At 37.6% G+C, this 26,112-nt stretch overlaps 1 protein-coding gene and 1 non-coding gene across 2 annotated transcripts in view; one reads left to right on the top strand and one right to left on the bottom strand.

Moving 5' to 3' along the window:
• EPHA5 (EPH receptor A5) overlaps positions 1–22,582 on the bottom strand; it is a 116,633-nt gene extending 94,051 nt beyond the window's left edge. Inside the window, exon 1 of the mRNA XM_060188460.1 lies at positions 21,578–22,582. Coding sequence (XP_060044443.1) covers positions 21,578–21,761 — 184 coding nt within the window. The 5' untranslated portion in view covers positions 21,762–22,582. The remainder of the gene's footprint in view (positions 1–21,577) is intronic.
• Positions 16,479–16,621, top strand: LOC132537794 (U4 spliceosomal RNA). The gene has a single exon (XR_009549228.1). It is a non-coding gene; the product is annotated as a U4 spliceosomal RNA (small nuclear RNA).
• Positions 22,583–26,112: the final 3,530 nt, after the last annotated feature.

Genomic DNA, 26,112 nt, shown 5'->3' with positions numbered 1-26,112 from the left:
TAGAGAGAAGCACGGAGATTTATTTTGAAGATACAGAATCGTAACCAACTATAAATCCACAGCGAATGGGACAGCATAATTTATTTTCCAGTACTGAGCAGCATATGAACTCAAACTTTATTATATTTTAAAGAGTTTTCTACATATTTAATTTATGTATTAGAGACAGAATTTGAGAGGGGAGAGGAAATCAAGAAGAAGAGAGGAAGAGCGATAACTGCAGGACCATTTCACTGTTAGTGAAGCTTGCCTCTGAAGGTGGGGGCCTTGGCTTGACCTTGAGTCTTTGCACCTAGAAGCAATTGCACTCAACCATGTGGTCCACCAGCCTGACACCCCACATAAACTTATTTATAAAGAGAAGAAAGAATACAAGGGAAGAAACTTTTCCACTACTAAATATGACCTTCCAGGATTGGTCTGTATTTTCTTTTCGAGTTTCACTTGTGCTTTACCCTCTTTCCACATTTTAGCAATACTGAACATAGTTCAGTTCCAATTATGTAGTCTCACTACTGACTCAGTTTTTTTCCAATGAACTGCGAAGGTGATTTGCAAGAAAAGGGAGCTTTCAAAAAGACAATTTCAGCAACAGATATTCCCAGTTGCTGGGCAGATTAGTGTTACCCTAGAACTGATGCAAAACCTACAGAATGAAGTTAACAGAGGGAAATAAATTGTTATTACATACAGTGTGGGAAAATGGGGTGGGATCTAGTTCTAAATTATATCATATTATTGCTAATTCATCTAAATTTGAAGCCTGTCTCAAGTATTTTCTGTTATGTGAGGGAAAAAAATTAATGTTATATCTTAATCCCAGGGGGGGAAGTAATGTGTTATTATTTGCAGATGAAGACAAACTCACAGTTAGGTTTGTAAAAAAAAAAATTACAGAAGCCAGACCTTCTACCTTCTGCAACCCTCAATGACCCTGGGTCCATGCTCCCAGAGGGATAGAGAATGGGAAAGCTATCGGGGGAGGGGGTGGGATATGGAGATTGGGTGGTGTGAATTGTGTGGAGTTGTACCCCTCCTACCCTATGGTTTTGTTAATTAATCCTTTCTTAAATAAAAAAAAATTTTTTTTAAATGCTGCAGTGTCTTTTGTTCCAGAGTCTATTCTTCATTCAGTCATAGCTTGATACTTCCAATATTCTACTAGAGAATTATAATGTCATCTCCAAATAACTCAGTTTTTGTATTATTTACTCTTGAGATGATATATAAAATAATTATTTAATCTTAATATGCTTAATGGTACCAGGAAAACAAACAACCCTACTTATTGCCTTTGTTTCAAAGTATATTCATCATCATGTTCACTAAGTCTTTCATTGCTTTTTTTTTTCCTTTTTCCCCCCAACTTTATTGAGGGATTAATGAATTATAGTACAGTTATGGACATGTGGGCATGATTTTTCATCTCCCACCCATGATAGACATCTGCTAAACCTTATCACACTCAGCTTAGGTCCTTTTTTACTATCATGCACCAAGATCCCTAACCCTGCTCCTGACCCCCAGCCCCGACACCTTCCGTTTCCTTCTTCCTTCCCCAGACTTCCATGCTTTGATGCAATATACTAAACCGGGTCCAGGTTGCACTTCTTGCTTTATTATCACTATTTTTCCTTTAAAAAAAGTAACTTTCACATCAGATGTAAAACTGCTTGGGACCAGAAGATACATCACTCAGTAGGGTGTGAACCTTGTTATGGGTAGAGCCCTGATGTCAAACACCATATAGAGATACTATGGCTTTGCTATCTCAAACTCTCTGTCCCTGCATCTATAAACCTACGTCAAAGGAAAAATTCATCAAATCTGAAACATAAACACACATATATAAGGCCCTGACACTACACGCATGCAAACATAAATTTTTAAATAAATAAAAGTGTTTTTGCTCTAACTCTTTAAAAAGAAAACTGTGGGGGAGTTGGGCAGTAGTGCAGCTGGTTAAGTGCACGTGGCACAAAGCACATTTACCAGAGTAAGGATCCCAGTTTGAGCCCCCAGCTCCTCACCTGCAGGGGAGTCACTTCACAAGTGGTGAAACAGGTCTGTAGGTGTCTATCTTTCTCTCCCCCTCTCTGTCTTCCCCTCCTCTCTCATTTCTTTCTGTCTTATCCAACAACAACAATAATAACTACAACAATGAAAAACAACAAGGGCAACAAAAGGGAAAATAAATAAATAAATATATAAAAAAGAAAATTGTGATAATTCATACCACAAATTACAAAACATACAATCAGAAACATATGCTAAAGATTTTTAGTTGTTAATATAGTCTAAAGCTATAACTTCTGAGAGAAAGCAAAAGGAATTCAGAAATAGTATTCATTGGTTAAGACAAACAATGTATTTATAGAAAAGTAAAAGTGAATTCCAAGAACAGTTAAATTATGCATAGTGAGCAGTCCACTAGGTTTACAGGACACATGGCATAAAGGAAAAAGACATATGGTTTTTTAAGTGGCTACCAAACATGTCAAATTGTACATACTAAATGTATTCTAAAGAGAAAATTCAACATGAGATGGCATAACATATTTGAAAACCATCACTTCAGAGGATGTATTCATTTTATACATGCTCAGTTCCACACCATAATATGTAAAGACATATGTGCAACTCTTTTAAGCAAGATATAACAATTCCTCAATATCTGAAATGGAGGAGACTCCTAACTACTTTCGAGCAAAGTGCACTACATAGAGACTACTCAGTAGCCATATGGTTCAGGTTGTTGCAATATGAGCTTACGGAAGTTACTTCACTTTGGGGGTCTTAAGCCTTATATTTATTGTATTAGTGATTTTAACTAATAAAAATACATGTGAATATATTTAAAATACATAACTTCATCCTAACACAGATCCTTTGGTATATTGTTTTACTTACCACATTTTACAGATAAATAACTCATAATTGAGAAAAACTAAATAAGGCAGTGGCTCAAGGGTCAAAAACACATACATATCTGAAATCTAAATCCAGTATAATTCCAAAGCTTTTCTCCTTAATTCCATAGCACATTTGTTCTGATATTAGACTGGCTCATTCTGTTAATATTCTTTATTCCTTTTGATATCAATTAATTTTGATAAATAAATGAACTGTAAGATAAATTGTATGGAAGTCAGAGTCTATGATCAACTCTAGTAACAGTGTATAAATTATGGAAATCTTCAGGCATGTTTGTCTAAACAAAGGAGATCTTCCTTTTTCCTGTAGAACCTTCAGTTAACAATCAAAGTTTCAAAACTTTATAAGATCCCAGAAAGTGTAATAGTAAGCAACAAAGAATTAATGGAGCAGCTTCTCTCTACTTTTTATGTGTTATTCATCAGGTTTTAAGCAAATTAACTAGGGCAAAAGAAAGCAAACTTTTTTTTTTCCAAATAAACACCATCCCTAGATGTGAAAAAGCACATAAAATAGGGAAGAAATAAAATAGAAAATGTATGCCAGGCTGATTCTTTGTCTTGAACCAGTTTTCCGGTCTTCAGCATAGAGTGCATGATGCCTAGATCTGCACATGCACTAAGCCTGATAGAAACTGCACAAATCGGGAGTCGGGCTGTAGCACAGCAGGTTAAGCACAGGTGGCGCAAAGCACAAGGACCGGCATGAGGATCCCGGTTCGAGCCCTGACTCCCCACTTGCAGGGGAGTCGCTTCACAGGTGGTGAAGCAGGTCTGCAGGTGTCTTTCTCTCCCCCCCTCTGTCTTCCCCACCTCTCTCCATTTCTCTCTGTCCTATCCAACAACTACGACAACAATAATAACTACAACAATAAAACAACAAGGGCAACAAAAGGGAATAAATAAATTAAATAAATATTTAAAAAAAAGAAACTGCACAAATCTATTCTGTATTTTAAGGTATGACATCTCAAAATAGCCATCTTTGTAAAAAAGAGAGAGAGAGAGAGAAGAAGACGAAGGAGGAGGAGGAGGAGGAGGAGGAGAAGAAGGAGAAGTGACTCAACCTTTTTTTCAGGGAACTCGAAGTATCATGTCATTCTTGAAACTTACATTAAAAACTAATTTATTTAGTTTGTATATCAACTCTTCATAGTGAACTCTTGTTCATTATCCCTACAGTTGGAAAAAAATACAGTACAATAAATCTTTGGCTATGGTAGCATATTAACTACAGAAAAAGAAGGTAACCTTTTTTTCCAAATAAATACCATCCTTAGAGGTGAAAAAACACATAAAAATGGGAAGAAAAAAATAGCAAATGTGTGCAAATCCAGGAAATCCAGATGCTCTGACATTATCTGTTTCGTGTAGTGAGTTTCCACCATAATTTCTTTTGAATGAAAATGTCTACTGCATTAAATTGTTTTAAAACTCTTCTAATTTATGTTACTTGAATTTGAACAAAGATCAGGGTTCAGGCTCCTGGTCTCCTCCTGCAGGAAGAAAGCTTCATGAGCAGTGAAGCAGTACTACAGTTCTCTTTCTCCCTCCCTCCTTAATTCCATCCATCCATCCCTCCCTCGTTCTCAATTTCTATACCTTATAAGTAGTAAAAATAAGTGTAATAATATATATATATATATATATATATATATATATATATATATCGTCAGTAGCTTGCTATTTTCTATTTTACAAAGTATAAAAAAGGGGAGAAAATAAAATGAAAGTATTTCCATATTTCTGTAATATTGTGGTAGAACCTATGATAAGTAAATAAGCATATTTTTATTTGCATCCATTCTTATTCTTTGTTATCAGAATCTCACTTGTGTTTGGAGTGGCAATACGGCCATCACCTGATTATCTCAATGTATGCAGAGACAGTTTTTGACAAAATCCAACATCCTTTCATGCTCAAAATACTACAAAAAATAGGAATTGATGAAAAATTCCTTAAGATAGTAGAGTCTATATACAGCAAATCTACAGCCAACATCATACTCAATGGACAGAGGCTGAAAGCATTCCCCCTCAGATCGGGACTAGACAGGGCTGTCCATTATCACCATTACTCTTCAACATAGTATTAGAAATTCTCGCCATAGCAATCAGGCAAGAGAAAGCAATCAAAGGAATACAGATTGGAAGGGAAGAAGTCAAACTCTCACTCTTTGCAGATAATATGATAGTATACATAGAATCCAGCAGAAAACCTCTGAAAATTATTAGGCAATATATACCTTAAAGCAAAAGTGCACAATAGTTTTCAGTGAGTCAATAAATGCAGTAAGCAAGCAGAAAAAACTAAATAAGACATCATAAATCAGTTTCCATTTAGACCTAGATACCCTCCTCACCTACTTCCTATTTCACTTCCCTTAATCATTCTAAAAGGCTAACCTTGTCAGACAAAGTAAGGACTACAAAACCTGGATAAAGGCTAGAGACTGGCATACTTTATTGGTGACATTTTAGTCATTACCAGGCCCCCCCATCACCTGGGGCCCTAGTCAGGGAGTCCTGGGATTCCCACACAGACCTGATGGGCCTCTGATAAATCCCTCTCTCCACTTTAACTCGTCCTCTCCATCAGGAACAACATAATATACCCTATTTGTGGGCCCCTTATAGGACCCACAAATGTGAATCAACAATGGTTGGAACAGACCCGTTCTTCAAGGGAGGTTAGGCAACATACTCTACCACTTGAGGAAGATGGTTCCTGAAATTAGTACAGCCTGGAATGTTCCTGACCATGACTACAGAATATGAGCTCAGACCTACAAGGATGCAGAGGTTATACAGGCTCCTGAGATGAATATGGGCCCCAGAAAGATTGATGGGGTTTATAGTTAACAATATTTATATACTTCCCCCATGTTTGGGAGCTACTCTCTTCCTTGATCCAGCTTTCTAGTCCTTTTTTCAACTATGAAACCATCTCCCCAGACAATATATTTGGTTCACCTACATGTTAGCTGTCAGACTCGGACAAAAACTAGTACAGTCATGGGCCCCTTGGAATAAACCTAAAATAGACCTAACTAGCTTTTGACAAAATGGAGACGCCAAATCTCATTTTCTATATTCTTGCCTTTAGGTTCCTAATTAGTTAACAATTTGTTCTGCTTTATATCTTAACACTTTTTCAGCCACCAAGTTAAAGATAATACCTTGATGCCAACTTAACTTCCCTGGGCAGATGACCTCACCAGTGTGTCCTGGAGCCCCACCTCCCCAGAGCCCTGCCCCACTAGGAAAGAGAGAGACAGGCTGGAAGTAAGGATCAACCTTTCAACACCCATATTCAGCAGAGAAGCAATTACAGAAGCCAGACCTTCCACCTTTTGCACCCCATAATGATCCTGAGTCCATGCTCCCAGAGGGTTAAAGAATAGGAAAGCTTTCAAAAAAAAAAAAAAAAAAAAAAAAGAATAGGAAAGCTTTCAATGGAGGGGATGGGATACAGAGTTCTGATGGTGGGAATTGTGTCCTTATTATCCTATGGTCTTGCCAAAATTTCCATTTTATAAATAAATTTTTAAAAAGAACAAAGAAAACAAAATAAAACAACTAACAACCATGCATGTGCAAGCCTATGTAAAAAAAATAATAATAATTAGATAAAAACCCAAGTATAACCATTTTGGAAAGTCCCTACCACTCCAGTAATTCCTATATTCACTTAATCTGAGTTGGACAACATTAGAACTTTCAAATGACACTGATCTAGCAATTACACAGTGGGACTATTGAAGCAATGTCAAAATGAAATAACAGTCTGAACAAGCTAACACTAAGTCTTTGTGTCACAGACTGACATTTGTCTCAGACAGCAGATGCCACTTTGATTAGCTCTGTTTTAAGTGAAGATTCATAAACAGTGATAAAAATAAGAATATACATGGTGTTCTAAAGAGTTTGATTTCCAGGCTCTAAACCTAATGGATTTCCTTCAAATTAGATTCAGTGAATTCTGATTCAGTGAGTCTACTTAGGTACAAACATGGTATATTTAACAAAGTTCTGAAGTTAGCTCTAATGAGCACCTCTAGGTTATGAACCACTGGATCAAAGAGAGCATTCTAATTTTGTTTTTTAGCCTGCCTGCTAGAAAGTCACAAGTCAGATACATAGTGTGAAGATCCTCTATATAAAAATCCTTTTATATCTTAACACAGTGGTTTTCACACTGAGCTTACAGTAGATCCTGTGGTTTTAAAGAGTTGCCTCAAAAACACAGATGAAGGGAGGGAGGCAGTAAAAACACAGCCAGGAAATCCAGTAGCTCTGACATTATCTGCTTTATGTATTGAGTTTCCACCATAATTTCTTTTGAATGAAAGTTTCTACAGCATAAAAATAGTTTTTAAACTCTTGTAATTTATGTTGCTTGACTTTGAACATTATAAGAGACTACTAGGGGAAAATCAGGTCTGCCTTTTCCAAAGTTGTTATAGTCTTTATTGCATTGTTCAAGACTCCAAACACAAATACCACTGTGATCAACATCTCTCAAAGCTCCAAGCAAGAAACAAAAAAATATTGTCTTTCCTAAGAAGTGATGTTTCTACTAGAAAATGAGTACTGTGGAGCTTATACTTAACTCTTCTATTCAACTATTTTAGTACTGATGATAGTGAGGTTTTTTTTTTTTTTTTTTTTTTTTTTGCTAAAAAGCTTTTCATGGTTTGAATGCTGCATGCTTTATAATTTCACATTAACTGATTTTATTGTAAAACTTGTTTATGAGAATCTCTGCTATATTGTTGTGTGTAAAGTAAATGTCTTGCCATGTGTGAGACCCTAGGTTCAATTACTAGTATCAGTTATTAGCACCATAGATATGCATATGAAAGTTCACTGATTATAAGCCAGTGCTTTGGTATATCGCTCTCTCTCCACTCTCCTCTCTCTTTCTTTCTCTCTGTCTTTTTCTCTCAATGCAGAATAAAAACTGGTCCAGAATGGAGACTCTCAATGTGTACAAGGTCCAGAACTCATCCCCTAATATCATTAATAATAATTAATAATATCAATAATGAAGGAAACATAACATAATGAGTAATTATTTCTTCCTTGAAAGACGGTATGCATAAATAAAACACAAATCAAAATACTAAGTACCTTTAGGCAAATGTAATCTCAAGTATAGTGTGTGTAACCATGAGCTTCAGAATCATAACCTATTAGCTTATTTGTTGTGGAATATAAAGTAAGTTGCTTAGTTGTTTATGTTTTTTGTTTTATTTTGTTTTTATTTTTTTCAAACCCAACTTCCCACTAAGCTTAAACAATCTGAAACCCATACAGTTGTTATAAGAACTGAGGAAACTATGTGATAATAGTTATTATAAAGGGGCCTAATGGTGGAGCACCCAGTTGAGTGTACACGTTACCATGCTCAAGGACTTGTAGTTCAGCCCCCAAACCCACCTAAAGAGAGAATTCTTCACTAGCCTAGCTGTGAAGCATGTTTACAGGTGTCTATCTTTATCTGTTCCTCTCTATCTCCCCTACTCCTCTCAATTTCTATGAGTCCTACTTAAAGAAATAGAAAAAAGTAAAGAGAGGGGAAAGTGGCCACTGGGTGCAATGGATTCTTTATGCTGGACACTGAGCCCCAGCAACAAAACAAATAAAAAAAAAAAGGTCATTTAAATGATTATGATACCTTCAGTCTAGAGAAAGTTTAAAAAAAATTCCTAGGTCAAGCAGATAAAATAATCTATTATATTTCTCGTGTACGTGTGTGTGTTATAGTTTTTAGTATAGATAAAAATATGCCTGGGACGCAAAAAGCAAAAACTAGAGTAAGGATACAGGTTTGAGCCCCCAGCTCCCTACCTGCAGGGGAGTCGCTTCACAGGCAGTTAAGCAGGTCTGCAGGTGTCTCTCTTTCTCTCCCCCTCTCTGTCTTCCCTTCCTCTCTCCATTTCTCTCTGTCTTATGCAACAATAACAGCAATAACAACAACGATAAACAACAAGAGCAGCAAAATGGAAAATAAATAAATATTTAAAAAATATGACCGGGAGAGATATTCATTAATTACACTAACCAGTCGGTGGTTAGAAGTTAGCACACCGTGGTCCGGGAGGTGGCACAGTGGATAAAGCATTGGATTCTCAAGCATGAGATCCTGAGTTCGATCCCCCGCAGCACAAGTACCAGTGTGATGTCTGGCTCTTTCTCTCCTCTTAGTATATCAGGAATTTCTAAGATGCAAGCAGAATTACAGACTATAATATATTTCACTTATATCCTGCCTTAGGGAGTTACTAGCCACTGAGGCTTGCTTTCCATGACTTTATGGAGCTATCAGCTCACTTGGTATAATTTGTGGCAAGGGTTTGAGCCCTAACTCCACATGGGACTGTCATAGCAGCAGAGAACCTCTGGTGATGTATTTCTTTCTCTCTCTTTCTTTCTTTCTCTCTCTCTGTCTCTGTCTCTATCTACCTACCTCCCCCCAATATAAAAAAAAATGGCCCCAGTAATGGTGAAATCATCCATGTGTGAGGCTTCCAACATCAAAAAAAAAAAAGAACTAAAAAAGAAAGGAAAGGAAAGGAAAAGAAACTATTAAGTTTACTCTCGTATTTAATTTGCACTGATTTAAGTCTGACAAAAGAAATCACAGTATCTCTGTTAAAAGAGAATATTCATTTCATAAGAAAACTTTTGTGCTGGGTAACCATTATAAAACAGTGATATTTTCCTGATGAATTATCAGAAATGCACAAGTAAGGAAAAGACTCAAATCTTACATACAAAAATGGCAAAGAATCATGGAGAAACTTGGAAAGGGGGTTACTGTATTGACACAGGCATAAAGATCAAGTTAACCAGGTAAATGAAGTCTCTGAATATTTCCTACTGAGCACCCAGAATCTATCAGTTCTGAGAGGTCTTCCCTTCCCCTCACAAAGTCATGTACATAGGAGACAAGAGAGCAGGGACCATAAGAAACTAGGAGTAAGGGCTAGAAGTAAACCACTGAAAGCATTATACTCATGTTCAAGGAGGCTAGATTTTATTCTGAGGGCACTGGAGAGACACTGAAGAGTTTATCCAGGGAGTAAACAAGGACTGCTTGAGCAATTGAACTGAAGTCAAATACTTTTCTTCTGGTAATTCCATTTACAATAAATAGAGAGTATTCAGTGACAAATATAGAAAATTAGACTTTGCTAACTGCTGGATTGACAGCCCTGATAGTTTTATTAGTACACGTACTTAACACATCCATAATGCTGACTATATAAGCCAGAACTTTAAGAAAGCACTTTTATTAGGTGAATCCACTTACCCATTCCAACTCTAAATCATATCAATATCCCCATTTTTCTGGCAAAAGTAAATCACAGGCACAGAGAGATTTTTCTAGCTTGCTCAGGGTCCCACAGCTCTAAGTGCTTCAGCCAGACTCCAGGGACCTGTGCTCTTACCACTCCAATGGACTGCCTCCTGAAGTGGTACATTGATTCAGCAATACTGACAATAACTTTGAAATTAAGTGATTTTTAATAGCTCTCATTTTTTTCACTTTCTTGGTTTAAAACAATTATTTAATCCATCCTACAAGATTCATGAGAGTCTCATGACAACATTTTTTTAAGTAACAATGCCTTTCTTAGTATAAACTACATAAAAGTGATTATAAATATTTATCAAAGTATGACTACAATTCCCACTAAACTGGTCAGTCCCTTCACCTGATATGAGAATATCATGTAAATTACAATGTCCTCTGATATGTAGGTGGACCCAAGTTATTGCCTAGGGAGATGATGTCATGGCTGGGAAAAGGGCTAGAAAGCTGGATCAGGGAAGAGAGTAGCTCCCAAATATGGGAAAGGTGGGGTGCAGAAGGTGGAAAATCTGGCTTTTGTAATTGCTTCCCCACTGAACATGGGTGTTGGCAGGTTGATCCATATTTCCAGCCTGTCTCTCTCTTTCCCTAGTGGGGCAGGGCTCTGGGGAAGCAGGACTCCAGGACCCACTGATGGGGTTGTCTGCCCAGGGAAATCCGGTTGGCATCATGGTAGCAACTGGAACCTGGTGGCTGAAAAAAGAGTTACCATATGAAACCAAACAAATTGTTGACTAATCATGAACCTCAAGGCTGGCTGGGATATTGCAGGTGAACAGGTGGGATCTCCGTTTTGAAGACAGCTAGTAGGCCTATTTTAGTTATATTCCAAAGAGCCCATGACTATACTGGTTTTTTCCTGAGCCTGACCTCCATACTCCCAGAGGGTTAAAGAACAGGAAAGCTATCGGGAGGAGTGGGATATGAAGTTCTGGTGGTGGGAATTGTGTGGCGTTGCACCACTCTTATCCTATGATTTTGTCAGCCTTTCCTTTTTATAAATAAAAATTTTTAAAAATTACAATGTCATAAGTTATGTCCACACTGTATTTTCAAAACTATCATTTTCCAATACAACAATAATTACTGTTCAGCAATCGACAGCACCTTTGTATACAGTTTCTCATATTTGAGTATACAAAGCTAAGTCTCGTCTTACCTGGACTAAAGATGAAGGACAGAGTTGCTTAGATAGTAAAACTGACAGAAAACATTTTAAAAATAAGTAGAGAGAGAAATGTAAAGTCTGATGTGGAAAGGAGATAACATGTGGGCAGAATTCTTGTTTTGTACTGACTATGCTAGTTGAGACGGCTCCCTAGGAGGGTGCCCTCTTTGCCATGCCTATGTGTGTGCAAGGTTTCAGCCAGTCCCCAAACACTAGGGGAAGCTTCAGAGTTGTAGTATCTATATCTCTCTCCTTCCATCTGTTTCTGTCTTTCTATCTTTCTCTATCTGAAAAAGTCACCCCAGAGCAGTGAAAGAAGAAAAAGAAGAAGGAGGAGGAGGAGGAGAAAAAAAAGGAGGAGAAGGAGGAGGCCAGAGGAGGAATGGGAGGAGGAGGAGTGGGAAGAGGAGGAAAAAGAAGCAGAAGGAGGAGGAGAAGGAGGAGAAGAAGAAGAAGAAGGAGAGAAAGGAGAGGGAGACAACCTAATACTAAGAAGTTGATCAAGAATGTGATGTATGTGGGGGTGGGGGTGAGGGAGAGAAATAGAGCTATAAATAGCCATAACAGCAGGTACCAGCAGGACTCCATACAAAATGTCATGCAGTTTTACCAGCTTCCCAATGACTCATGAGCGTGCTAAACAGAACTAAATATAATATATTCTAAACTTCCTTAAAACTGTTTATGTTTACCAATGTAAAAAAGATAATTCCCCATAGAATTATAAGAGCTTTATAAGACATAAGAGCCCAGTTCTAAGTAAATTTTAATTTCTGAATATAATGAAACAGATCAGGAAACTGTTTATCTCTAACTGAAACAGGTGTCAAATTAAAGCATTAACTTCTGTTTCAGGAAACTTTTAAAATTTAAATTCTCCCCAACTAATCTCTTTCAGCAGGATAAATGAACATAGAAAAAAATAAAACTGGCAGTATTTTAAGCTAGGACTAAGTACCCAAAATATTTGAAGTCATCCCTTGATTACTTTTGATAATAATAAAAAAAAATTACCCACATCTAGATAAAGAGTAATGAGGGAGGTAGAGTAATGAAAGGAAATGCAATATTTACAACTCTGGGCACAGGGAAAGTTGGTGTTTTTTCCGATTATTTCATAATCAAATCCTAATATTCAAAATAATATATATATATGTCATAATGAAACCAAAATTAAGACATCATATAGCTGGTTTTTACCATTTTTAGCTCTATAGAAAACTTACATATGCAGTTATTGAGATTGTTTTCTTGTCCCTTTCCCCTTAAATCATCTATATCAAGATAGATGATGGATAACCTGTGATTGAGAAATCCTACCTCAAATAACACATACCTAGACTGATAATCACAAAGACCAAAATTTATTTTATATTTACTTTGTTCTATAAATCTCACTAAGCAACACACAAAATACATATCATAAGTTTATGTTCACAACAACCCTCTCTCTATCTGTAGATTAATAATTCAGTTTAACTACATGGGACCTGGGAGGACTGAATGGTTAAAGACTATACCACTAATACACAGCAGAGATCATTCCATAGTCTTTACATCTTCCCATTATGCACAACTTAATGAGAAGTACAATTGTGAAGCTAATGAAAATTAAGCTATAGGCTCATCAAGGGCATAACCATTTTTGTCACCAAAGTACTGACAAAGTTCACTAAGCCCATGTTTCTGTCATATATGCAAAAGTAAGATATTTCTGTATTCTTTTTCTTAATAAAGCTTTCTCATTATAAGTTTTAAAAAGTCTTATGCACCCAGTTTTCTGATATCCTAGTCCTTACTCAGCAAGTGAATGGTAACATAAACTGTACTATACTGAGCTTTAACAAGTCATACTTCCATAATTTACATTTATGCAATTCTCTGCTAACTAGAAAACTGTTTAGTTTGTTCTCTGCTTACTTTCTGTCCTGTAGTACTACCAACTTTGAAACTGATAGTATTATAGGGCAGAAATTAACTGAAATTTTAAAGTAACAACAATAATAATGGCATTAGTAACTAAATGATAGATGGAGATTATCTCACAACAAAACCCAAAATAAAATAAGACTAGATTGTTTTTCAATGCCAAAATGAGATTTTTTTTTCTCATTTTTCCTGCAATTTCATAGTACTTAAACCTTTCCTTACTTTATTCCTTTCCTTCCTCCTTTTTTTTTTAATTTGAAAAAAAGTGACTTCAAATCTGTTCTGTTGTTGCTGTTGCCTACCGCCTTCCAGAGAAATCAGAAAGGATGGCTTGAAGAAAAACAGACATGGCTAAAATCCATCAGATTCAGCAGACTAGGAATGTTTCCTACTTTGTTCTGAAGGCTGTCTTGTTCCTCCATGACAGCACTACTACCCGGGCTGAAACTAAAAAGAAGGGAGTTCATTGTCCTCTTCCACAAGATGGGCGGTCTGCTTCCAGAGTTCAGGGAGCACATGAAACAAGGGCTCTGGGCACTTGACTCTCAGAGAAAGCTCCTGTAGCAGGCTGCTGTACTTGAGCTAGTGCCAGCCAGATAAACCTGCTGAGTTTGTCTTTCCACAGAAAGGGCATTAACAAGCATCCTGGAGCAAGAAAGCACAACCATTGCAAAGTAAATAAGTGTGCTATCTTCAAAAATAAATAAATAGAGGGAATTCTTAAACTCTTGCACTTCTGATTATCAGAAAATTATAAAGTCAAGATAATTTTATGACTTGATTTGAAAAGGTGTACTTTTTTTTTTCTTTAGGGAGTGGAACACATGATTTCTTTAACTGGACTATAGTGTCTTATTACCTGATTTGAAATCCTAATTTCCTAGTTTTGACTTTGCATAAATGGAGAGAGGGAAGGAGACAGAAAGAAGAAAGAATGAAAGGAGGGGGTGAGAGAGGAGAGAAATGTGACAGATGAGAGAGTGTAAAATTATTATAAGAGAAAAAAGACATTACCCATCTCTGAGTAAAAGAGCAGATTGTATTTTCTCTAAATCTTCCAATACTTAGCCAGAAACATGTTGCCAAGTAGGAACATTTTCTCACAAAGCATATGCAAAATATTTCAGCCCTCTGATTCTGGCTCTTTCTTCTTTTTTTTTTTTAACCAGAATCATTTACATAACAGAGTCATGGACCCAGTTTAGTTAGAACTGAAGACATGTGTGATGGATGGAGAAGATGGCTTGGGCAACAGTCCAGCAACTAAAACAAAATTAGAATCATCACAGACACTTTAATCTCAATTATTAAATCTGCAGGATGTCTAACTACACAAGTATTTGCCATAACTCAACAAGTACTTACAAAGAAACACAAGAAAAAAAAATGGCTAACTAGATGAAATGAACTAAAGAGTTATATTTTGATTAAATTGAACTTTACACCGACAACAACTATATAATTAGATATGTGTGCATGAAGGTGTAGTTGTGGTGTTTTTTTTTTTTAAAGCTAAGACAAAATTAAAACTCAGCCCCTTTAATCAAGATCAAATTCATGATAATACCACCAGACGTTCCTCCATACCCTTTCTTCCACAGCTCTCCACATACCCTCAAAATGCATCCATGCACAGCAAACTACTGCACTCTGCTAAATAAACATACAACAATTAAAAGTTATGAACTCTGAGTTCCTAGAAGATGCTGAAGAGAAAATTCATGGTTTAGGGTTGACTTTCGATAAATAAAGCTTTTTCCAACATACATGATGAAGTATGTACTCTGGTAACTTGAGAAATGAAATGTATGATACTAATACAGTAATGTACAATACCGTCAGAAAGGAAAGGCTGTAGAGCAAATACAAAAAGAAAAAAACCTGAAATAATGTGTAGTTTTAAACAGACTCTATTTGATTTTATTTACCTAGACAACAATGTATACAAGATACTCTTAAAGGTAAGCTTACAAACCTCTTTTGAGATGATCAGTCTTTTTTATATACTGTTACAATTTCTTGTATATACTTTAAATAACTTAATATAAAATTTTATTTAATTATTAATTAAATATTAATTAAATATTTAATTAAATTATTAATTAAATATTAATTATTATTAGTTACATTAATGGCAGTTTATAAATGTCACCATACTAAATCACAAATACGTAAAGCATGCTAAGTGGCACACCTATTAAATTATAGGGTTTATAATGACTTTGTAATAATAGATTCTCATTAAAGATACTAAATGAAAAATCTGATCTAATGTTTTAAAAAAAGGCAAAAAAATAGTAATCACAGATTACTACACACTTTTCTTCAGACATAATTCAAATATTCCTATAGTTTGCAACATCCTAGTATATTTTTTAAATTTTCCCTAAAATTGTATCTAATACAAATTTTATGATCATAATGAAAGAAGTTTTAGAAAATTGTAAAATCTCTTTCTCGTGAATTTCACTATTTTGAATTATGTTTAAAATCATTCAGTCAAGTATGCGTTATATAACTACAAATAAATTTAAAATTGGGTAAGATTTTGTGGTCAGAATAAATAAAATTAATAAAACATAGGTATATACATTCTATCAGAAGTTGTAAATCCTAATGAACTCAAAGGTTACCTAGTCATTATCTCTTTGTAATTTGCTTTATATGTAACTATTAATACAATTTATCATAGCAGTGATCCAACTATTTTTGACAATTCTTCACTATGTAATAAATGCTGTAAAAATGAACAGTTGTCTAATTTTTAGACTTAAATGTCATTTTTAATGAAAACTTTAGCCTTGTTCCGATAGTCTAAAAGCTGTCTGATTAGTTTTGAATCAAAAATATATATGTATATGGCAAGTCAAAAACTAGTAAGAGAAAAGCAAACAAAAGGAGATGCAAGTACTTATGCTAATTGTTTTAAAAGTTCAAAACCAACTCAAAAATAGATGACTTACATTTTTAAATAAGCATCTTCAATGGCAATGGAACCAATAAATCAGACAAAATTGTTAGTGTCACTAGTTTCCAGCTGTTATGGAGAGTTTTAAAAAGTATTATGAGCTTTGTGCAGTGGCAGTATCGTAGCCAATGAGGTTTATCCGAGGCACAATTATTGCTAATTGAAAAAAAAAAAGAATTATGAATAGAGAACTACTCATCTACTATTTATCTATTTCTCAACATTGAATGCACCTAATGATTATGCCCATTTTGCTAATTTTAAATAAATGTCTTATTAGGCCTTTTGTAAAATATATAAATCATTTTAATCTGTGTTTAAGGGCCTTAGGGTATCATCTTTCATCTCGTCTTCCTGTGTACACGCTCACAGAAATGAAGGTATATTATCTAGTCTAGAATAGAACATATGAGGAAGTTTTATTGTTATTAAAATATTGTTAGGTATTCTTAAGTATACAGCAGACTAGAATAACTCTTTTGAAGAAATCTGGAGCCTAGGCAACTGATTATATAAAGTTTGATCAAACCAAGACAGCATACTGTAGGAACTATTCTGCTCTGTAGATACATACATATCAAACAAAAATATTAGAGCAGCAAGAATTATTCTCAATTGGTAAAGTAACAATTTACATTTTTAGCTCAGACTCCTAGAGTCAAAAGTCACTGTAAAAAGAAAAAAAAAAGAGAAACTATTAATAGCAAGGCTGAATAGCCAAACTTCAATTAATTTGATATTTAATGAAAAGCACTGTAAACTATTGATATTTTATTATGTTAAAATGTCATGAGTTTATCTTAATAACTACATAGCTGTGATAACTTAATCCAAACTACTCATTATTAAAATGGAATATACCTGTTAATATACAAGAACGTACCAGTATTTTATAGTACTTATTTCTTTAACAGAGATACATATCAACAGAGTACATTTCCTTCTTGAAAAAGATGACTCATAAATGAGAAATATTTCTGTTTAACATAAGTATAGATAAAATTAGAAAAAATTAAAAAGTATAAATTAAAAAGATTTCTTCTAAAATGAATGAAATCAGTTAGTCATTCAAACAAGTATGTTTTAAAAACACTCCAATAAAGAAGATTCAAGTGATAAAGTCAGCTAATAGAAGTATTGTGAAAACAACTAAATCAGTTTGTTTTTCTCAAAAGTAGGGTACTGAACAAAATCTTAAATGCAGTTACATAACATGGGTATATTTTTATATACGTAGATATCAGCAATACAAATAAAGTCAACTAATGTGCTTAAACATACAGAAAACCTAAACCGTTTCCAATACCAAATAGCTCCTACCTGGCTTGAAATACCAAATTAATAGTTTGTATATGTGATGCTGTCACCTAATAATATTTTTATAAGAAAAAAGCTTCTCATTAAATATGAGAACTGCCCATATCTTCTCTTTATGTTAACATGAGGAAAGGAAATCATTTTGCCTGTCACTCGGATACCTAAAATTTTTGTTTGCCCCAAAAGCAACTTAAAATTTCAAGATTCTACTTCTCTTTCATGGTTTTTAAAACCAAAAGTTACAACTCTCCATAGGCCTTCTAGTTTCAGCAATCACCAATTTAAATAGGGCTAGTGGCTCTCTTTTTTGCTCTTGTTGTTCAGTAGTGTCCTGGTGAGGGGGTGATTTTACTGTTCCTTTTTCTCTGGGGTCCTGTGGCTTTCTCTAAAAGGAATGAATTACTGTAGCAGGACAAGGTCACAAAACAAAGCCATTTAGTTTTACAAATCTATTATGTCATCTAATCTGTTTTATGGGCCTGGTCCTATTATATGCCAAGAAGAAAACCTTAAAAACTTTCTTCCTTTTCTTTTCTACTGAAAACAGCTACAATTTTATTACTGTTTTTCAAGTAGTTCAGTCCCCAATTTTTCCCCTTATGGTGACCATTTTGGGGGTTTTGCCCCACTCCAGGTACCCACCCATCTATGCCACTTTCTCAAATATACAAAACATTCAGAAAGAAGGAGCTGGACTTTTCAAATACAAACTGCTGACAACTGTCAGAAGCAGTTTACTGGGACATTACTGACTGTAGCTTCAATGAATTAAGCTTGATTCACTGCGGGTGAATCATTTTCAATGCAGAGCTGTTCAGCAGTAATTGGCCAAGAATCCCTGCTGTGAAAAGCACTTGTCAAATAATGCTTGTTTACAAATATATCTCCAGACAGCAAAAAGTGGCAGTTACTGAATAAGTTCAGGGCCACCTCCAATATTTGTAAAAGTGGACATGCTCCATTTACTTATTAAATGTACTCAAATCTTCAAATTTCCATACACTTTATGATACCAGTCCTTTGTGGCTAATCATAGATAAATTTGTTGCTAAATATAACTCTCAATTCTTTTATAACAAGGCATTTTATATATTATTCTATGGTTCAAGAGTTTCTTCCACATGTATGCAATAAGACAATGTATGACTAAGACAACTCAGGGCATATCTTTCTGAGAATTCAGACTAATGAGTAAATGTTCTTTTCATTGTCTGTTATCCAATATAGTTTGCCATGTATTTCATATCAATCAAGATGCTGGATATATTTTAGCCTTTTCTCAGTAATTCTACTTATTTTTGTCTACAAAAAAACTAAGGAAGGCTAAAATATCAGTGATGAGTGTAAACTCATGTTTCTATAACCCTTTGATTTTCTTCGCTTGCATAATGGGAACATTCATATACAAGCACATCTAAGTCATAATAAGCATCTGAAAATTCATTAAGCATCTATAAGTTGCAGAAAGTACAGTGCAGAAATGGACTTAGTACATCCATCAAATGTTTCTGCCCCTCATCTTCCAAAGTTCCTCTAGAAACAGTCAAAAACAAAATTTCTAATCTGACACTTTACATAAAGAAACTGTTATTAAAATCTTAATGCACACTCACTGTTAAATTTAAAAATGCACTATCATGGAAAAACAAGATAACACAAATTACACAAAGCAGAACTAAAGGTTTGTTATATTAATGTTGTACCCCTACTCGTTACTAGTGAATGAAAATTGCACTGGACTAAGATGGGACAAAGTCACAGATTTTAAAACTTCATTTCTAATTGTGTGAATGTGACATGTCATAGAATGTGCCCACAAACAGCACAGAGAGTTTATTTTTAGAGTCTTCAAGTCAGTACACAGTAAAGAACTCTTCATTTTTGGTTGGACCTTTGCAACCACCATCTACTGTAGTCCAGGTTATGTTGTGGGGTCCACTACAAAGGACAATACAGCCTGTAGGTGCTGATTGTAATATCAGCCAAACTACCTTCCACAAGAGTGCAGCCTGCTTATAATTTCTTAGGGGACCTATTCTTGCTGAGAAACCCTTGCTTCTCTATATATAGTCCTGCCTCATAATTGTCCCCTTAATAGACATGGCCCTGGTTCCATTTAGTTCCCTCTCTGAGATTTAATTTGTTCCCATTCTCTAAACAAGAACTACCCCTTTCATCTCATCTAATCAAAATGTTATCCCTTCCCACATCACACCTGAAAAAAATAATACAATAACGGAAACACGTAGGAATTAATGGCATTATGATTACTGCTACTCTGTAAGAGCAAACTAGGATGCCCCTTTCGGAGGAAAGGACAGTTAATTAAAGGATTCCTAACCCTGTGGTAGTCGGACTTCCAAAGAAACGAATGGAATTAAAGATGTTAGTAGTCAGCAAGTACTTTTTCAACTTATCAGAATGGAAAGAGGAAAAAAAAATCGCCTGGTATAAGAAATGAAATAAACAAGTGTGGATGGATAGATATAGTTGGAGACACCTAGTCCGTGTGCGGTTTTTAAAAAATGAATTTAGGGTTTAAAGGAAGAAGCTCATGGGCTTAAAGGAGCTGGCAGCGCTGAGAAACCTGCTTGGAGCCTTCTCCTACAGCGCAGACACTACCCCCAAGAGTCAGGAGGACACACAAGACTCCACAGCTGATGCTTCATCATTCTGGTCCAGGGTCCCCTGACCCAGGACTGGCAGGTTGAAACCTCAACCCTCTAACCACTGAGGCAGGGTTCTGGATGTTTTCAGGGTACAGCTGGCCTCTCTCTCACAGTTCATATCTGTATCTGCAAAGCTGATTCCTACCTATAGGGACTGCGCCTCTCCAAGCTCAGAGAGAGGCTGGAGTGGTGCCTCAGCCAGGGGCTGCCTTCCAGGAGGTGGCAGGTGGGGGGGGGGGGGGTCTGGGGAGGACTCTGGGAACTGGGCACCACAGGAGTGCTGCTCCCGTGCTGGGCCCACCTCTCTCAATGGAAAGCAGAGACACAGTCTTCTGGGTCTGGGTCTCAAGACTGGGGGTGGGGAGGAGAGCTGGGAACGTCCGGATCTGAGCCTCTTGGGAGGGTTTTATTATATTTATTTTATTTTATTCCCTCGGAAACCTGGGGAAACGGGCTCTCTTAGGTTCCATCAGCAACTTCGCAGCAGCACATCAGTTTAACCACCACCCCACCCCCGCGCCTACCGCAGCCTCCCACCTTCCCGCCTTCTCCCACTTTCGCCTCGGTGTGATGCCCAACCCTCCAAAGTGAAGGGCACCCCACAGCCAGAGGCTCCTTCTGCCCTTCGCCATCCTCCTCCCTGAAGAAATAATAGCTCTTGCCACCCACCCCAGAATAGCAGCTGGTGGTGCCCTAAATAACAGCTCCCTGGAGGCACTTATCCCCAAAATAAAATATTATATATATTTTTTAAAAATCCAACCACCCCCGCGATGTTTCCCATCCCCAGCTTCAAATAACGGTTTTGAAAAGCCCCACCACTCCCCAGAGATCCTCATCGCTGCGCTTCCAACAGTTTCTACACCTTCCAGCCCGAAATCACACTTCCCTCAAGCTACACCCAGTCGCCCCTGCCGACCCAGGGCGGGTCTCGGACCCTTCTGGGCTTTGGGCTTCCAACTTCCCAGCCCCCCAGCCTCAGCCCATCCGCAGGCTCTTCGCCCAGCCCTGGGCGGCTCGTGTCAAACAATGCAACCGGAGAGAGCGGAGGGAGGGCGAACAGGCCGGAGAGCGCGCACGACAAACATCAACTGGCCCCGAGCAAGTGAGGTTTCCAGGGAGGCTGCGGCGCCCGGCTCGCCCCGACCCGCGCTCTCAGGCCCCGCCTCGCCCTCGGCCCGGCTCGCCGCCGCCCCCACCCCCACGCGCTACCTTCATTGCTGGGGCTGGCCAGGAGGGTCCGGAGAGCCGCGCACAGGAGGAGGCACGTCCAGAGGGGGGTCCTGCGACGAGCTGTGGAGCAGCCAGCTAGGGACGCGGGAGTGCTGGAGGGGCCGCTATCGCTGCCTCCCGGGGGCCGCCGGCGTCCCGCATCCCGGGGCCCGGAGCCCCGCATCTTCCCCGGGCCGCCTGAGCCGCCGCTGTCCCGCGCCGCTCAGTCCGCGACTCCCGCCTGGCGGAGGGGGTGAGGGCAGCTCGCGGAGCCTCCCGCTCCCCGTGGGGGTGTTCGCCTGCAGGCTCGCGGCTCCTCCAAACGCGAACACAGCGGTCCTCCTAGGCGACTGAAGTTTGCTTTCGGCTCTTCTCTCCCTCCTCGCCAGTGAGGTTAAATGGAATACGAGTTACGGTTGCTAGTGCCGCCCTGGCTGGACTCAAGGTCCCGCGGTTTCCTTCTTGGGTCTCTTTAGAGTTTTTTTTTTTTTTTTCCCTCCTTTTAAAAACGTGGTCTGTAAATGCCAGCGTGTGTGTGTATATATATAGGCTCCTTTTCAATCTTCAGGACCGAAATGGACGAGGGTAAGGAAGACAAGTCATCTTAAATCAAGCAATCCTCAGTGAGAGGGGCGGGGGGAAAAGCAAGATGCAGGATAACTAAAGGAAGAAAATTTAAGAAAACAGAGGGTGGGAGAAATAATAGGAGAGAGCCGAGCAAAGGCAAAGACCCAGCGAGTTCAAAGAGGCTGGCAGAAGGAAATAGCTTGCGGACTGAGTACTGGCAAGGGGAGGTCCTGACGGCGGCTGGCGGCCCGAGCGCGGAGCCCGGCGGCGGCTGCCAGGAGCTGTGGCGGCTCCTGCTGATTCGGGAGGCGGCGGCGTGTGAGCGGCTGAGCCGGCGAGGTTGAAACTGCACCGCCAAGGCGCGCTCCTGCTGTGCTGGAGCTCCGTCTCCTCTCTCTCCAAGCTCTGCGCCTCCCACCTCCTCCCTCCTGTACCCAGCTCCCCCGCCCTCTGCAGCTCGCCGCCTCGCCAGTGAGAGCCTACTGTAAGTGTGACTTGCTTAGACGAAGTCACACACCCACAGAGGGAAGTAATCCCAAGGCTGCCGTGGTGAGTGTTGCCTAGCGGTCTCCCGGAAAAGCGCGTCTTCCTCCCAGGATAATTAGGGCGAAGAATCCCCCTGACGACGCCTGAGAGGACCTGGGCTCCCGGGAAGTGGAAGGGAAATCTCCTCGAGTTCAGCCCCGCAGCCCTTGGAGGAGCTGGCTCTTGGGTTTGGCTTTATTGCCTGCTGTCCATCACAGGCTTGTGGCATCAGCAGCCTGGTAGTCACATAGTCACTCACTCGCAGGTTGTGCCGGTCCGTGGCTGGTTTCTTAAACACACATTCCGCTCAGGGCTGTTGACCCTTTCTATTCTTCTATGACTTTGGTGGCCAAGGTGGTCAACATTTTCTTCAGGGGCAGCCTGTAGTAGTTCTAAACATAGACACGTAGCTGTGACTGAGATTTCAGGGAGTGAAAGAATTTGACTTTTGTTGCATGGAATGTTCCAGGTACTTTAAGATAGGATGATCTAATTCGTTAATTTCGTCGACAATATATTTGAGTATTTTAGAAATGTGTCATGCAAAAATACATGCTGTTAATTCCAGTGAGGTAGCACCGGTAAGATAATTTCAGGGCTTTAAAAATACTTTAATTTCTTGTAGTCTGCTAGATTGTGAAACTTACAAAGAAGGGGGGAAGCAGTTAAACCATTCGAGTTGCTATGTTTCACCTTTATATACCTTCTAATGTTCTTCATGTTTTTTTCATTTCTTTCATTCATTCTAAGAGACATCTGAAGAGCAATTCTGGTGTAGTGGCAGTTTAAAATGATGAGGAATCATCTACTTAAAAAGTGCAAGTTTAGAAGAAAGGCATCTGGTTTAATTTGGTAGGTAGTAACCACTTTGAAGCCTGAGCTTGCTTTCACACCTTATAAGAGAGCCTGCCCACCAGCTTTGACATCTAGAGCCCTATTTGTCTAAAAGACAAATTTCTCATAATCTTTAGCTGATGACATTTGCTTTTTGTTCAAATATTTGCAACAAAGATGAAAGGCTAAAGCTGCAGTGATGCAATTTTGTAGAGAAGTGGGAGTTTATCTTTGATCCCCCCCCCAAATGTTTGGGTACCAGAAATTTAAAAGCAGCTTCTTTCTATTATAATGTGCTACAATTGCATGCAGCAAATTTAGAGCAGTGGCAGTGAATCAATCTTTCATTTTGGCAAAAAGCCTCACTGTGCAATGCAAACTTAAAATTTATGTTTCTATTTAAAGATCATTCAAAATGTAAGCTCCTCCCCCAAATTTATAGTATAGTTACCTAAAAATATCTAAACAGAATATCAAATAAGCTATCTAAAGCCTGGGAATGCATAATGCTAGTATGAGACATAGGCAATTTAATGAGACATAGGCAGTTTAATAGGGCTGTGAGTTGGCTGTTTTACATCTTTAGGCTTCAGTATCTATATTAATAAGATGAGAAATTCAGAGGCGATCTTCAAACTCCTTTCTATGTTCCTTGAATTTCTGTCTCTACTCTTTTCATCTATTTCAAATTATTTCCAATGAGCTATAACATATTCAGATTTCTTCAGCCTATTATTTAAATCTTTCTCTCTAAAAGGTTTAAACAAACACTGTTTTATAATACACAGGCATTGTAAATTCAGTGTCCTGTAAATTGACTCATACCTATCTATTTTTGATTCTATCACCCTGTTCTATAGAAGTTCTACTTACTAAAAATATTTTATATTCGCACACACATTTCTCATCTAAATATTACCCAGTGTCATTGGAAAATTCAAAGATAAACTTTTTTTTTCAAAATGTTTTTGTTTCTCTTTATCCGAAGTATCTACAGATCCATGGTATATGTCAATCAATGGCAATGTTTTGGGAATAAACAATTAGAAAAAATTAACAACTAGAAATATATATCTTGTAAGTATATATGTATATACAGTAAGAAATGGAATACAAATTAGTTATGTGAAAGAAATTTTGAGACACTGGTAATTATGGTAGGCGATTATGTTATCTCCTTCCAAAGATAGCTAATTCACTAAGTGAAGAGAATACTGACTGCAAAATCCTTTTGTATTCTTCACCTTAAATAGCAACAATCTTTCATGTTGTTGTTTAATAGTATTCCATATACGTATTTGAAAAAAAAATAAACAGCTAAAAATAAAGTTCCAGTGACTTCACTGGAAGTCATCTTGTTTGGTCTAATAAGGGTTAATCAAAGAAAGCAATGAGAATGATTTGACTGAGACCTCAGTCTCAAAGATTTTTATTTGTTCATATGTTGATTTCTTGGAAACACATATCCTTAGCATACTTACATTAGGCAGTGATATTGCATAAAAACCAGATTTGTCTTTTTCCTTCACACTGCTTTGCACAAGAAAAGTAATGGTTTTGGGCTTTGCAATTTTTCACAGTCCCATTGTATAGGATAACTTATATGAATTAAAAGGTGAAAGTGATTGGTATCTCCCTAGTTCTCTGTTTGGAGCTGGTTTTCCTTCTACCCTTTCATAAATGAAACATCTTTGAACTTCTGGAAGGTGTGACTATGGATTAACATAAAGCAAAAATATTTGGAATCACCATGACAAGACCATTATCTTATAAAAGATATTTTTAGTAAAGTTCACAGTATTAGTAAGCCTGACTGTAATTTAATTATATTCAAAATGGAAAGCAACTATAACATACACAGTTGCTAGTATTTACTGGAAGTTTGTATGTGTGAAGCATTATGTGACATTTAACATTGATTACTTCTCTAACACTTCCAGATGATTTGGATATAATTATTAGTCCAAGTTAATGAGATATGAAGTTAGGTGACTGAGTATCTCAAAGCTGGTAAGACACTGAAAATTTAACACAAAGCACTAACTAGGAGAAACAAAAAGTGTAATTCCACAGAAGTAAAGAAAAAACTCAGTAACCAGCTGATCAGAAAAAGAGATTTACTCCCAAATTTTGCATTAATGGGAGCAGGTAAGAAGTTCAAAAAAAATTCTAACTTTCAAGTTCAAACATGGACACAACTTGATTTTGTACAATATGGACAATGAACAAAATTAAGAAATGTGTAAGATTGAAGTCTGTGGACAGATAATATTAGCACAAACAGATGGCAGAAAGCCCTTGTATAGGACAGACATAAGCAACAGATTTTACTGTTAAAAAATACTCTAAATACCCCACAAAGAACAGTTTTTTGAAAATATTAGATAATCTTTAGCAACATTCTGTTTACAAACCACATGCACAATTTCAATGCCCCTGGCCACTTTTTTCATTGAGATAAACCTGCAAGAAAGAGAGAAGATAGTATAGAACCAAATTTTCCTCCATTGCCATAGCACCTTCCTTGTGATGGGGCTCCTAGCTGGGAGGCAGACATGGCAATGTAGTGACCCTACCCAGTGAATTATATCTCTAATCCTATTTTACGT

This window comes from Erinaceus europaeus, chromosome 3 (assembly GCF_950295315.1).
Source record: "Erinaceus europaeus chromosome 3, mEriEur2.1, whole genome shotgun sequence".
Taxonomy (NCBI): Eukaryota; Metazoa; Chordata; class Mammalia; order Eulipotyphla; family Erinaceidae; genus Erinaceus; species Erinaceus europaeus.
The sequence above is the reverse complement of the archived record's forward strand: the minus strand, read 5'-3'. Positions and strand labels throughout refer to the sequence as shown.